Source organism: Aplysia californica, unplaced genomic scaffold, assembly GCF_000002075.1.
Source record: "Aplysia californica isolate F4 #8 unplaced genomic scaffold, AplCal3.0 scaffold00703, whole genome shotgun sequence".
In the NCBI taxonomy this organism is placed as follows: domain Eukaryota; kingdom Metazoa; phylum Mollusca; class Gastropoda; order Aplysiida; family Aplysiidae; genus Aplysia; species Aplysia californica.
Genome location: NW_004797973.1, coordinates 285,259 through 299,645, shown reverse-complemented (window position 1 = coordinate 299,645; position 14,387 = coordinate 285,259). Strand labels below are relative to the sequence as shown.

The 14,387-nt window shown below is 43.4% G+C and overlaps 1 protein-coding gene across 1 annotated transcript; it reads left to right on the top strand.

Annotated features, from left to right (window-relative positions):
• Nucleotides 1–197: 197 nt before the first annotated feature.
• LOC101856466 (zinc finger protein Xfin) lies at nt 198–14,387 on the top strand. Its single transcript, XM_005108604.3, has 4 exons — nt 198–251; nt 6,249–6,433; nt 7,621–7,758; nt 10,030–14,387. Exons 2-4 carry the CDS (start codon nt 6,329–6,331, stop codon nt 13,567–13,569), a joined length of 3,783 nt encoding a protein of 1,260 aa, XP_005108661.1. The 5' UTR covers nt 198–251; nt 6,249–6,328; the 3' UTR covers nt 13,570–14,387.

The following is a 14,387-nucleotide window of genomic DNA, read 5'->3' as shown; positions in this document are numbered from 1 at the left end:
CCACGACACAACAATACTTCATTTTATTAATTTAATTATTTTATTTCCCTATAAAACGTAAAAAACTGCATTTACTTGTTTGAAAATTATTTTTATAACAATTTGGTCAACATTTGAGAACAAGTTAATTTTTTTTCTAATAGTAGTTTCTTTGTTTTGAGAAATGTTCCAGGTTGGCTTTTTTATGGTAGAATTATGGGATGTAAATTTTCTTGTACCAAAACTTGGGCAGAACGTTTCCCTCCGAAAAGGTAAATACGCAGAATTTTATTGTCCAAAAATTGTGAGATGCATGCTGCATCTTTACTCTTAGTTTAGACTTGGTCTTAAAATGGGCCTAGATCTAGAGATCTAGATTCTAGATCTAGATCTATATGTTGCATTTCTTCAGAACTGTTTTACTCTAGAGTAATCAATAAGTCTAGACTGACTCCAGACTTTCCATTTATTGACTTGACTTGAGTGTCTTCTGTCTTGCCTTCTTCTTAGTGAACTTAGATCTATAGCCTATGTACGGCATACCGTCACGTACGTCATACTGTCAGTTGGCACGCATTTGGCCTAAAATTGGACAACCAGACAATTATGCGATAATCTGGAATGCTGTCTGCTAAACAATTCCGTTCAACATTGTTTTGTTTTCAAGTTCAACAATTTTGAGCAGAATCAGACACCTGTGTGAGCAGAAATGATCCATTTCATCTCCAAATGTAAGAACCGCGTTCAGCCATTACGGCTTGCAGATGCGCAATACATTTTTGGAAATAAGCTATTGGTTCTACAATCGTACCCGCAGGATTCGTTTCGCATTTTTATTCAGTTTATAAGGTGTCTAGTTACCGCCGCAAACCATTCGCTGCTCTTTGTTGTAACAATTGGCGCCCGTAGGGGGGGTGACCATATGGGGTACAATTTTTTTATGGATGTACCCCATACCGTCACCGTATTTTTTACATGGTGCGTGACTTGAAAAAGTTATTTCTTGGGGAGTGCTTATTTAGGCCACATATGGCCTAAATAAGGTAAGGGAGGGGGAGTTTAGCTTATTTAGGCCACAGGTGGCCTAAATAAGGTAAGGGAAGTTTTTTTTGCTTATTTAGGCCTAAATAAGGTCACCCTATTTCTTGACGGACTATGGATGGCATCTTAGTACTTTAGATTTTTTAGTTTCTATGATTTGATATAGATCTAGATCTAGATCTAGATAGATCTATTTAGACACGGATTCATTAGAAAATGAGCGACTTTAGATTGTTCTTTTTTAATGTTTGAAACAAATTTATATGAAGGAAACTCTATCCCGTTGTATGTAATGATGATGATGATGTTCCTCTGTCCAATGTATACACATGTTGTGATGATGTTCTTCCAGCCACTGTTTCCACATGTTGTGATATTGTTCCTGCTCCTACTGCTTCTGTTTCAGAAGAAAAACTTGCTGGCCCTCCCCCAACTGCCCTTGTCTCTAGTTGTGAGTGGTCAGTTGATGCCCTAGACTTTTCGACCACAGGTCTGGAATTCTCGGGGATCGAATGTACCTCCGAGGACTTCCTGGATCCTGCAGCAGAGTTTCAGCTACCTTTGGTTTCGACCCCAGCTCGGGATCCTGTGGATAACCAGGACTATGTCTATTGTCTACCCGAGCAGGCATTGAGACCATTGGAAGATGAAACTCTGGTGACACCCCAAGCCCCCCAAAAACTGCCTCAGGACAACACTTTTGCTTTGTCCTTGACAGTCTAATTGATCACGCCATTGCCACTGGATGGATGGCATCAGACATGCATTGGGTCCGCCGTTGCCATTGGCACAAAATCGAACCTAAGGAGAACGAGGGGGCATACAGAAAGTACCTTGATTTGTAAAATCAACTCATTCCTGCCCCCTCGTTCATCAACCTGCCCATACCAGCAAGCTGGAACTATCTAAGGTTTCAACACAGAGAAGCGGGCTAAGGCCCCTACATACATGTCTTACGGGCAAAGTACAAAGCATGGGAGGAGGCGAAGAAATTGGAAGAAGAAAAGAAAAAGGAAGAAGTGGAAAAGAGGAAGAGAGAAAGGGAGAGAAAAGGGTGGAGAAGGAAGAAGAGAAAAGAGGAGAAAAAGTAACGAAGTTGGAGAAGCAGAGAACAGGGAAGAAGAAGAAGAAACAACAAGGAAATTCATGTATGTGTGCGAGTAAGATGTTCATGATGTGAGTTTGTTGTGATACATGTGGAAGAGTAAAATGAAGCATTCAAGTACTTGTGTGTGAGTAAAAGATGTTAATAATAATAATAATAATAATAAATGACATTTATATATAGCGCTCAACCCCTAATAAAGTACACAGGCTCTGAGTGCTTTACAATACAGTACAACATACAACAGTAACATGAAACGTTGTGTTCTGACTAAAGAAAATTATTCCAAATATTCATCTTATTAATTTAAAAACAGAAACGACTTCAGCTGACCTTTGAATGAATCAAAAGATTTGATTTCTCTCAACGTACTTGGTAAAGCATTCCAGATCTTGGGGCCTTGGTATTCAAATGCCCTTTCACCCATTGTTTTAAGTTTCATAGATGGTAAAATAAATTTCTTTTTGTCAGCTGATGACCTTAAACTGCGAGTTGGAATGTACAGTCTTAACAGATTTGATAAATATGATGGTGCATTATCATTCAAACATTTGTGACATATGGTGGCCAACTTGTACACAATCCTTTTCTCAACAGGAAGCCAATGCCAAGTTCGTAAAAGAGGTTTAGCAGAGTCTCGCTTTCTTTTCCGTAAAACTAAACGTGCTGCATTGTTTTGGACAGTTTGAAGTTTTTTAACTTTCTCCAGTGATATTCCTGATAACAAGGAGTTACAATAAATCGAGTTAAGATAAAATTAAGCTAGTTACTAGTAAAGCAGTATACTTGGTATTGATCAGATGACGTATTTTATTAATTTTTCTTATTTCTAAATACATGCAGCTGATCAGATGATTTACCTCAGCCGACATTGACAAATAAGAATCAAAATAGATGCCAAGATTCTTAACTTTTCTTGAAAATAAAATTTTTGCATCACCAATTTTAATGTGATCATGGTCAACCTCTTTAACAGACTTTGCATTGCCTGCCAGAATGACTTCTGTTTTATCATCATTTAACATCAATTTATTTTTGTTCATCCGGTTTTTCACTAAGGCAATACAATTTTCAGCACGATGGATAAGTTCATCTAAGTTGGTAAACAATGTTGAACCATAAATTTGGGTATCATCAGCATAGAAATGGTATTTTAAGTCATATTTTAACTATTTCCTTGACAAGTGGTGGAGTATAAATGGTGAACAAAATTGGACCGAGGACTGAGCCCTGGGGGACCCCATACTTAAGAGCATGATCTGATGACTTAAGCCCTTTAATAAAAACAGATTGGTAACGATTTGACAGGTAAGAAGAAAACCAGCTAAGGGCAGTCCCGGATATTCCAAAAGACACTTCTAATCGCTTCAATAAAATGTGATGGTCAATATGTATCAAAAGCTGCTGATAGATCTAAAAGGCTCAGCAAAACAACTTTTCCTGAATCACAATCAGTAAGCATGTCATTCATGACTTTAAGAAGTGCTGTTTCTGTGCTGTGGTTAGCTCGATAGGCAGACTGGAATGGCTCTAACAGATTGTTTTCTTGTAAGTGATGACGAAGCTGCTCGGGGACAACCTTTTCAAGGATTTTAGACAAAAAAAGGTAGATTTGAAACAGGTCTATAGTTCTTTAAGACATTCTGATCTAAGTTTTGCTTCTTTAGCAACGGTTTTACAAGAGCGATTTTAAACGAATCTGGTTCAAGTGAGTTTGTTGTGATATATGTGGGGAAGAGTAAAATGAAGCATTCATGTACCTTTGTGTGAGGAAGATGTTCATATGAGTTTGTGATATGTGTGTAAGAGTAAAATGAAGCATTCAAGAGCTTGTGTGTGAGTAAAAGATGTTCAAGTGAGTTTGTTGTGATATGTGAGGAAGAGTAAAATGAAGCCTTCATGTACCTGTGTGTGAGGGAGATGTTCATATGAGTTTGTGATATGTCTGGAAGAGTAAAATGAAACATTCATGTACCTAGATCTATGTGTGAGTAAGATGTATGTGTGTCTGTTTTGGTGGTTATTCTTTTTAGTATGTCAATAAACATTAGTTGTCTTAGTACTCTTAGGCCCACTGTACAAAAGGAGTACGTCTTTCCTTCTTTCCTTTTTTCAAACGCCTAGTTGTGCTTCAATTTGGGTGTGATGGTATGGGGTGTAGTGGGTGACGGTATGGGGTACATACCATGACAGAAAACCCGACACGTGACGATATGGGGTACATGTCAGGACATGTGTCAAGTCTCGGTTAGGGGTCTTCTTTATACACTATCTGACTAAAATCTTCACCTCACACCTACAGGAAAGGCTGGCCTCTCAACAAAACTAAATTTTGGGTCAATGTTTTTGAAAGAGCCGAAGTTATGGTAATACAAAAGTTCACTTCCGGAAATAGTCATCACAAAACACTAAGGTGACGGTATGCCGTACATAGGCTCTAGATCTAGATATAGATTCTAGTCTGTTTTCTCCTACACACACACTTACACACAGTTCCTAGATTCTACCTCTACCCTCCCCCCAGTCAGGTGTGGATTGTTTTTAATATTGTTTTATAGCCTAGTCTAATTGTGTTGTTGGGAGGACTTCCGTAACGAGGGACCACTATGAGACAGTAGTAGAACCCTGACCCCAACCCTACTAACAAACGCAAATTGGAATTAAACGCGGGAATCTTAACAATCACCCTGAGGGGTAGCCTGGGCCTGAGGGGTTGGTTGGGGGGGTAGGGACAGTAACAGGGTCAGGCCTGAGGGTTACATCTCTTCTTTATTGTGTTTGTTTGCTTCCTTTTGTCAAGCTGTCATCTCTCTAATTCTGAATTTAGATCTAGATCTAGATTCTAGTGACATTTTCATTTTGTTACCTTACCAGTACCACAACCATGCCACAGCAAAATGTAATGTTTATTAGGCTACCCACAGACTTAATCAAGGAGTTATCTCTTAGACTTCTACAGTTGGGAAGTGGTCCCGGCATAACTCCATAGAAATTTTCATTATTCTCATTTTATGTACACAATCGGAAACAAAAACGGAAGTTGCCAAAAAAGGGGGGGGCCCCCCCCCCCCCCCCCCCCCCCCCCCCCCCGGCGCAAGCGAAGAGGGATTTACCCCCTGCTATGTAGGCCTATGTGAGGCGTGCGGACCCGGACAGAATGAGCGAGTTACTTCTCGCTATCCACAAATAGAGATTTCGACGGAAATTGACCCAGGGTCAAATTTGCTGAATTTTTATTAAATGCCATATTTCTTTAATTTCTTATATGCCTTTTATTATTTCATGAATCATACTAATGAAGTGTACAAACTTCTCTTGTAACGCGTGATTTTTTTTCCCATAAGGCTTGAATCCGAGAAGCAACTAATTTTATCAGCACGCTTCACATTATATTCACAAAAATAATGGTTTGTGACATTTTTTTAAGGCCAATGTTGTTCTCAGCACACTAAAAAACATTGAAATAGTGCCGAAAAATAGTTTAAAATGGGTTTGTACCTTTTCTATATATTTACCAGTTGCCCTATTTACTTGACTTCCTCTTTTTGTTTCCGTTTTGTGTCTATAAATTTCTATGGAGTTCAGCCGGGACTTCTCTCAAAGAGTGCCCAGTTGACGCACACCTGAGCCTGACCACTTTATATATCTTATTTAATGGGTTGATGATAAAGTTTTTAATATCTATGTTTGCTATGGATTTGTGAATTTTCAAATTCAAATACTATTATTAGCTATTGGAGTTACCAAACTTTCGCAGCCATTTTCTCTCTAATTTCAAAACTGAAACCAGGCGACCTCTCCTCCTTCAATCGCAGTGACCTTGACTTCTATTCAAGATAGTTGGATATACATTAATTTTTTTCATTGGAAGCAAGGCAAATGAATCGGCTTTCAAATGATACGAATAACTCGAAAGGCCCAATACTTGACAAATGCCTGATTCCATCGCATGGTGGCACTTTATGACTTTATGTTGGAGTCATAACATCACTTTGTTCTCTTTATTCCCTGTATTTTCCAACACTGAGACAGAATAAAGATTTTGTGGATCCCTCAAGTGCCAATATGAATATCTTTCTTCATACAAGATTTTACCCAATTAATTATTATTTATTGTAAACAGATTAAAATCCAAAGAGGTTACCTTTTATTATGGCGGAACTGTGAGGGCTGAGAGTTTTGCCAGTTGAGATCTCTGTCAGGATGGCACAGCCCGATGTGGGTCCCAACGACATCGTCATCCACCTTGTCAATCCGTACAAGTGTGCCTCATGCGGAACGGAATTTTTCTTGCGCTCCATGCTGCTGGTAAGATGGTTCATTGATTTCCTTACTTTATCACAGCACAGGGATATTATACATGATGTGATTTTTCTTATTTTGTCTGTCAGGATAAAAATATTGCTGAGGGTTTGCATCATTTTAGCATAATTGACTCTTTATTTCCGGAGGGGGGGGGGGGGGGTAAACCCACTATGCCAGGGCTGTTTTTTGGTACTAAATCTAAAAATGACAAAAACGTTTCTAAATTTGTCATTTTAAGATCAAAACAAGTGAACCTGTTTTGATAGGTCTTCATCTAATGAATGAAATCCTGATAAAAGAGACCTGATTTCAGCAACTGCAATTGCCAAACCCCCACGGGACGGTGCCACTGACTGAAGTATCTTTAGGCTATTTCCAAAGGGGGGTCATTTCTCATTCTTATGCACAGTAGAATTGTAAATGGGCTGATCCAACAATGTCATGCTCATAACTGTGCCGAAACTACAACAGGGAACTGATGCTTTTTCTTTCTGACCGCAGCCGTTAGGAGCAGCCTGACGGAGTTAAAGAGTTGATTAAAATATTTCCATTGTCAGTCAAGTTGCTGAAAATCAAAACTAATTACCGCCTGTCAAGGCCAGTTTCCAGTACTAGTCTATTTATCTGATAAAACTTAAATGATAGGATTTTTTTCTGTAACATTGTCAGGATAAAAAAGGGAAAAGTAGAGAAAGGTCTCTTAATTCTTTTGATAAACTTGGAAATTTTTTTTTGGGGGGGGGGGGGGGTTTAATGCTTTATATGATCAAACAGGAAAAACATAGCGACTTGGACATTGGCATTATAATACTATAATGCAAAGTTATGATATGATTTTGTTCCGAGAACATTGTATTGTTTGAATTCACAGAAAAGACTACCGTTTGCTTTTCCGGTATTTAATGTACAAGACACCTTGGGAGATCACATTTAGAAAAAAATTACAAAAGAAGTAAAATCCATTATTATTTTTAGAATATTTTGCTCACTTGATGGCACAACAATGGCTGATGGAAATGCGCACCGGGTAATGAAAAAAAAATGTTTTTTACTGTCTTGTGCAATAGTTTTCCTGCCATTCAATAACACTGCAAGTGAGGTCAGGTGTGTAAAGCACAATTGGTTAAATTTAGTATACGTTGTGATATCAGCTTTATGTCTTAATTTATTATTCCGGGGTTTTTTTCCAGGAGCATCTGGGAGAGCATATTGAAAAGCAGAAGGCTCAGAATCCCTGTAGCCAGGTTGTCTGTGGTGTCAGTCTGGCAGAACACACGGACAATGGCATCACCGTCACACGAGACATCTTACAGATCAACGAACATCAGGTGAGCCAAAAGTTGTGAACCAGGATGTGTGACAGTTGTCATTGAGGTGTGATTCGGGCCGAGATGTGTGATAGTTGTCATTGAGGTGTGATTCGGACCGAGATGTGTGGTAGTTGTCATTGAGGTGTGATTCGGACCGAGATGTGTGGTAGTTGTCATTGAGGTGTGATTCGGGCCGAGATGTGTGGTAGTTGTCATTGAGGTGTGATTCGGACCGAGATGTTTGGTAGTTGTCATTGAGGTGTGATTCGGGCCGAGATGTGTGGTAGTTGTCATTGAAGTGTGATCCGGGCCGAGATGTGTGGTAGTTGTCATTGAGGTGTGATTCGGACCGAGATGTGTGACAGTTGTCATTGAGGTGTGATCCGGGCCGAGATGTGTGGTAGTTGTCATTGAGGTGTGATCCGGGCCGAGATGTGTGGTAGTTGTCATTGAGGTGTGACCTGGACCGGACCGGGGTGTGTGCTAGTTGTCATTGAGGTGTGACCCGGACCGGTGTGTGTGCCAGTTGTCATTTAGGTTAGACCCGGACAGGGGTGTGTGCTAGTTGTCATTGAGGTGTGACCCAGACCGGGGTGTGTGCTAGTTGTCATTGAGGTTAGACCTGGACCGGACGTGGTGTGTGCTAGTTGTCACTGAGGTGTGATCCAGAGAGAAAAGAGTTTACGCTATTGCTTGACTGCCGACAGGACAGTCGTTTTAGCTCTTTGCTGCTTATACACTTACAGTGGGTCCCAATAACTCTCATGTTATAACAGATTTTGGCTATAACAGGCTTATAATAAATCCTTGTTTCCGGTCTCTTAAAATGTATAGTGGAAAAGTTCTTTTAGAGTATAGCAAGATTTTGGACAGACATGCTCGGCTGTAACAGTGTTCCAACCATACACTAAATTCTATTTAAAGTAAATGGCAAGACAAAAAAAAAAGCAATTGATGAAGGGGGGGGAAAAAACGCCTGACATGGTAAATTGCACGTGCATGACCCACAATAGTTCTTAGATTAGAAACTGATTGCTTACATATATATTTATGTTTTGGTATGCTTCCCGGGAAGCTGTGAATGTTTCGGAATGTTCTAATTATATGATCTGCTGGGGTAATAATATAGATCTAGTGTAAAGCGCATATATATATATATATATATATATATATATATATATATATATAGAGAGAGAGAGAGAGAGAGAGAGAGAGAGAGAGAGAGAGAGAGAGAGAGAGCTTACTATCGTGCAGGGATGTGCGTTATACAAATCATCACCCGTCATTGCCTTTCTCCCCCTGTACCAGGGTATAGGCCACGAACAAACACTTCCTCACCCTGTACCAGGGTATAGGCCACGAACAAACACTTTCTCACCCTGTACCAGGGTATAGGCCACGAACAAACACTTTCTCACCCTGTACCAGGGTATAGGCCACGAACAAACACTTTCTCACCCTGTACCAGGGTATAGGCCACGGACAAACACTTTCTCACCCTGCACCAGGGTATAGGCCACGAACAAACACTTTCCACCTTTCTCTGTCCTGGGCTAGCCTGTTGATGATATTCCATGTTTTCCCACTTTTCTGTACATCAATTTCTGTGATTCTTCTCCAGGTTCCATGCGGTCTTCCCATTGATCTTTTACCCTCTGGATAACAATCCAACACTTTCTTTGTTATGCACCCGCCTGACTTCCTGAGAGTACGTCCAATCTATCGCCACCGCCTTCTTCCCAAATCATTTCTGACTGAGACCTCTCTTGCTTTCCTTAACACTTCCTCTTTGGTGACCCTGTCTGTCCATCTGATCCTCAGTAACTTTCTTAGACATATGTTCAAGAAAACCTGGATCCTCTTTATGCAAGTCTGAAACGTTCCATGTGTCACATCCATACAACTGGACTGACTTCACATTTGAATTGAAAATCCTCAGTTTTGTTCGGAGTGAGATATCCCTGGTTTTGGTTTTCCAAATCCTATTCAAAGATATGAAAGCTGCCTGTGTTTATCCAATTCAGGGCTCTATTTCAGCACCTGTACCTTCCTCTCTGTCAATTGTACTTACAAGATTAACAGAAGGATTCAACATCTTCTAGTGCATTTCCTTCTATTGTGACCTGCTCCTTTCGTTGTGCTTCTGTCCTTAGGACCTTTGACTTTCCTGGGTGGATCCTCAATCCAACAGACTCTGAAATGCTGTTTAATACTGAAGTCTTTGCTTGCATCTGTTCCTGGGTGTGCGACAAAAGGGCTATTACTACATTTTTGTTTTTTCTCTCCCAGATGTTTGAGCTTCAGGACCCCACCCTGGACTACTCCCAACTGGCTCCGTTGAAAGCCTTGGAGCAAGCCGGCATCCTCAGCCTCCCCCCCAAGCCTCAAGTTCTGGACAGACCCCAGGGCAAAAAAGACAGCTCGGCATTGTCTCAGCCGTTCGTGACTGATGGCATTGGCGGCGTCTCCAGAAACAAAATTTCGCTGCTGAAGCAGTCGCCCCTGTCTCTGCTACCACGGGAGCCGACAGCTCATGTTCAGATGGAAGTCCTTGACCCTTCCATCATCACGGGGCATGTCGAGGATCAGATTACTGCCCCTACGGACATAATCAGCATCAAGCCGACCTCGGTGGAGCCGAATATTGCCGATTTGGATTCCATTGTGCAGCAGACCCTGTTTTGTGATGGAAGAATCAAGGGAGAGTACAGCGTCATGATAGAGGCGCCTCCAGCGTTATCTGGGCAGCTTCAAGCTGAAGGAGACATTCCCCAGATTTTTGTCTCAGATGGGCAAGAGAATTTTGCGAGTCCCCTGGAGGGAGGAGACGAACTGTCGGGGCTGGAGGAGAAGTCTATTTTAGGGAAGAAGAAGAAGAGGCCGGTGTGCCCTGTGTGCCACAACGAGTTCTCGAACCAAAATGCGCTGGAGCGGCACCAGGTGGTTCACACAGGGGAGAAGCCTCACCGCTGCCTGGTGTGCTTCAAGCAGTTCAATGACGTGAGCTCCCTGCGCAAGCACAGCCTCATCCACAAACGCCAGCACCGCTGCCCCATCTGCCACCGGCTGTATCTGCGGAAAGTGCAGCTGGTCATGCACATGAAGCACCACGGCAAGAAGCGCTTCATCCAGTTCGGCAACACGTTCCACGAGGTGAAGGTCAAGAGTTCGCGCAACGAGCACGGCCAGATGGTGCAGGAGTTTAGTTTGTCCATGCTGCTCGGAGAAGACGAGAAGAGGGAGGTGGAGCAGAGTGGAACAGAAGCTGTCGCCGGTGGGAAGGAGGCGGTTGATGGTGTGAAGCAGGAGTCAGAGGGTAAAGAAAATGATGGACAAGTAGATGAAAAAGCTGAAAATGTTACCGAGGAGGGAACAATGCTTGAAGCCGCAGAGAAAGGAACGGTTGGCTCTGTGGCTGGAGATGTGGTTGGAGAAGGGTCCGACTTTGTGGTTGCTCCCAGCGGAAAGGATCAGCAGGGGCCGGAGGAGTTGCACATGAAGAAAAAGTCGGTTATTTACAAATGTGGTCACTGCAAGAAGATGATTTTCACTCGGCCAACGTTGTCCAGGCATTTGATTCGGCACACAAACAAGCGTCCGTTTGTCTGCGAGCGCTGCTCCAAGTCGTTCCGCGACAAGGCTGACCTGGTGCACCACTACAAGACGCACACCAAGCCTGTGAAGTGCCCCACGTGCACCGCCGCTTTCTCCAAACCTCTGTATCTGGAGAAACACTTGCAGAAAGGCTGCCCCGTCATGGATCACGACAGTCGCTTCACAGTGCTGGAAGACCTCCGATGCCAGTGTAATTTGTGTGGGAAAATTCTCAAAAGCAAGACCAATGTGATCAGGCATCTACGAGTGCACGCATTTGACGATCGTGTCAAGGCAGGTGGGCTGAAAACCGAGGGAGACCTGACTCCGACGATTCCTTCTTCGGAAACAGCCGAGCCTCCTTCGTTGCTGGAGAATTCTGCAGGGTTGTCAGAAAATGTTGAAGACCATTACAGACCGCTGGAAAACTCAGTCGGGTTCAGCTGTCTTATCTGTGGGTTAGAATTCCGCTTCCGGAGTTTCATGAAAACCCACATTCTGATGCACTTAAACGTGCGGCCGTTCAAGTGTCCGCAGTGCAGTAAAAGTTTTTATGCCAGACACATGCTGAAGAAGCACCTGCAGAACCACACGAGGCCTTACACCTGTCCGGTGTGCAACAAAGGCTTCATCAGGAGATACCTCATGCGCAAACACTTCAAGAAGAAGCACGAGGATGGGGAAGGGGATGACATGCAGGACATAACTGTCCTAGAGCAGCAGAAGATGATCCTGTGCAACATTTGTGGCAAGACCATGCACTCCTTCCAGAAAAGCCTCATGAGGTACCACGTGCGCATGCACAAAGACGTTCGTCCGTTTGAGTGTACCGAGTGCCCGAAAAAGTTCAGCAGTGAGCATGCCCTGAAGAAACACAGCCTGAACCACAAGAAGCCGTACGTCTGTCAGGTTTGTGGCAAAGGTTTCTCCCGCCGTTATCTGCTCATGAGCCATTTCAAAAAGCAGTGCAAACATTTGATGAAAGAGGAAAACGAAACTTCTGAAAACAACGATAGCGTGACGCCTGCTCGCTTGGAGGATGCAGGAGAGGAAGGTGATGCAGAGGAGAATGCTGAGGATGGTCAACAGCCTGACCCCACACCTTACCAGCCGACGGTGATCACAACTGTCAGTATTGAGACTGGGAAAGAGCGCTATATCTGCCAGCCATGTGACAAACCTTTCATGGTGTACGAAGCTCTGATCCGACACATGAACACATTTGCGCGGCCCACCGCCTGCAGACACTGCGGCAAAGTGTTTGAGGACAAGCACCTGACCAAAGTGCACCAGCGATCCTGTCTCGGCGTGCTTGGGGTCATCAAAGGGAGTGGGATCACGCCGCAGCAGAGTCGCACGTCTGCCTCTTTAGGGCTGAGGCAGGAAAAGGTGCAGCGGATCAGGACAGCAGTGAAAAAGACAATAGACTCGGTGACGGCCGGCCCTGCCACGGCTGAGAATGATGCAGAAGTGTGTGCAGAGGGTGAGACTGTAACTGAATCAGCGCCGAACCAGGTGTCCCAAGTGAGCGAGGTTCAAGATCAATCGTCGCAAGACCAAGCGTCCGAAGTGAGTGAAGTGTCTGCCCACCACCCTGCGGGGGCTGACGGTGTTTTGAATGACTCCGCCTCCGCTGCAGAGAGCAGGAAAGAAGTGGTGCAGCGAACGTTGGTGGTGCTCAAGGAAAAGAAGGGCCGCTTCACGTGCCCGGAGTGCTCCAAGACGTTCGGCACGCCCCGTGGTCTCAAAATCCACGCCAACAGCCACCTGAGGCTGTACAAGTGTGAGACTTGCGACAAGGACTTCTCTCAAGTCGCATCTCTCCGAGCACACTCTCTCACTCACAAAGAGCAAGGTCGAGATACACAGTCTTCGTCCAACCTCACGCAGGAGTTTAGTAGTGAAAGTAAAGAAAATGCTGCACAAATGGGGAAAGAACGAGCTGGGGTTGAAGAGGCTGAAGTAGAGCCTAGCACACCGGTCAGCAGATGGAGAGGAAAGAATAAAATGAAGAAAACAAGAGTTGAAGAAGAGAGAAAAAGTGACAGTGATGATGACTTGATTGCCGAGAGGAGTGTTGAGCATAAAGATCTTGTGGGTGTGAGCCAGCGTTTGATGCAGTCTGGGACACGTGGTAGGCCGTTCAGCTGCAAGATGTGTCGGCGTAGGTTCACGGAACAGCCGGGCTTGGAGTCTCACATGCTGCAGATCCATGGAGTGAGAATGCTGTCTTAGTGTTAGCCATGTCTGGTCTAGGGCCTGGTGGTGTTTTGCCAGCCCAGGTTTTGTTTCTCTTAAAACAGAACGGTGCAAAAGTCTCTTGGTCAGTATTGTTGTAATCATTATCATGTGAAGCTTAAAGGGGGCGCATTGGTGGCATAGTGTATAGAGTCATTTTGGGGTACCGTACAAAATACAGAAAACCGTGTTTACTGGTTCAGACTAAAAAATACAACACACAAAACTCAAACAATGGATTTACAGAAATGAAACGGGGCCAATTCCATCAACAGATTCAACAGTAACAGGACATGAGAAGCTATTTGGGCCAATTGAACTGAGCAGGACAGTCCAGTAAAAATGATAGATATCTATACCAGACTTTAAGCGTGATGCAATCAGGGTGACTGGGCCCCGGGAATTTGAAAAAAATTGCCGAGACCCGGGAATGCCCCAGGAATTTGAGGTAATCTGTAAATTGCCCTGGGAAAGACCCGGGAAAATACATAAAACCAATTCCGATAATGTCCTGCAGTTCATTTTTGCCGGTCACGATTATGATATTATTAATTCGCTTCTTCCCGATCAGAGAGTTCAGTATGTTTCGCGCGAACAGGCAGCCATGGCGGCAAGCGGAAGTGAAGGCTATGTGTGTGATAATGAGGCTCGATCCGGAGAATCAAGACCTGCTTTGGTTACCACCCAGAAATTTGCTGGTCATAGTAATAGTCTGATATTGATAACGCAACATTCGTAACCTGCAGATTGTGCATTACAAATACTGTGTCACCATGAAAATAAATCAATATTAGTTTGTCCTGTGCTGTCACTTG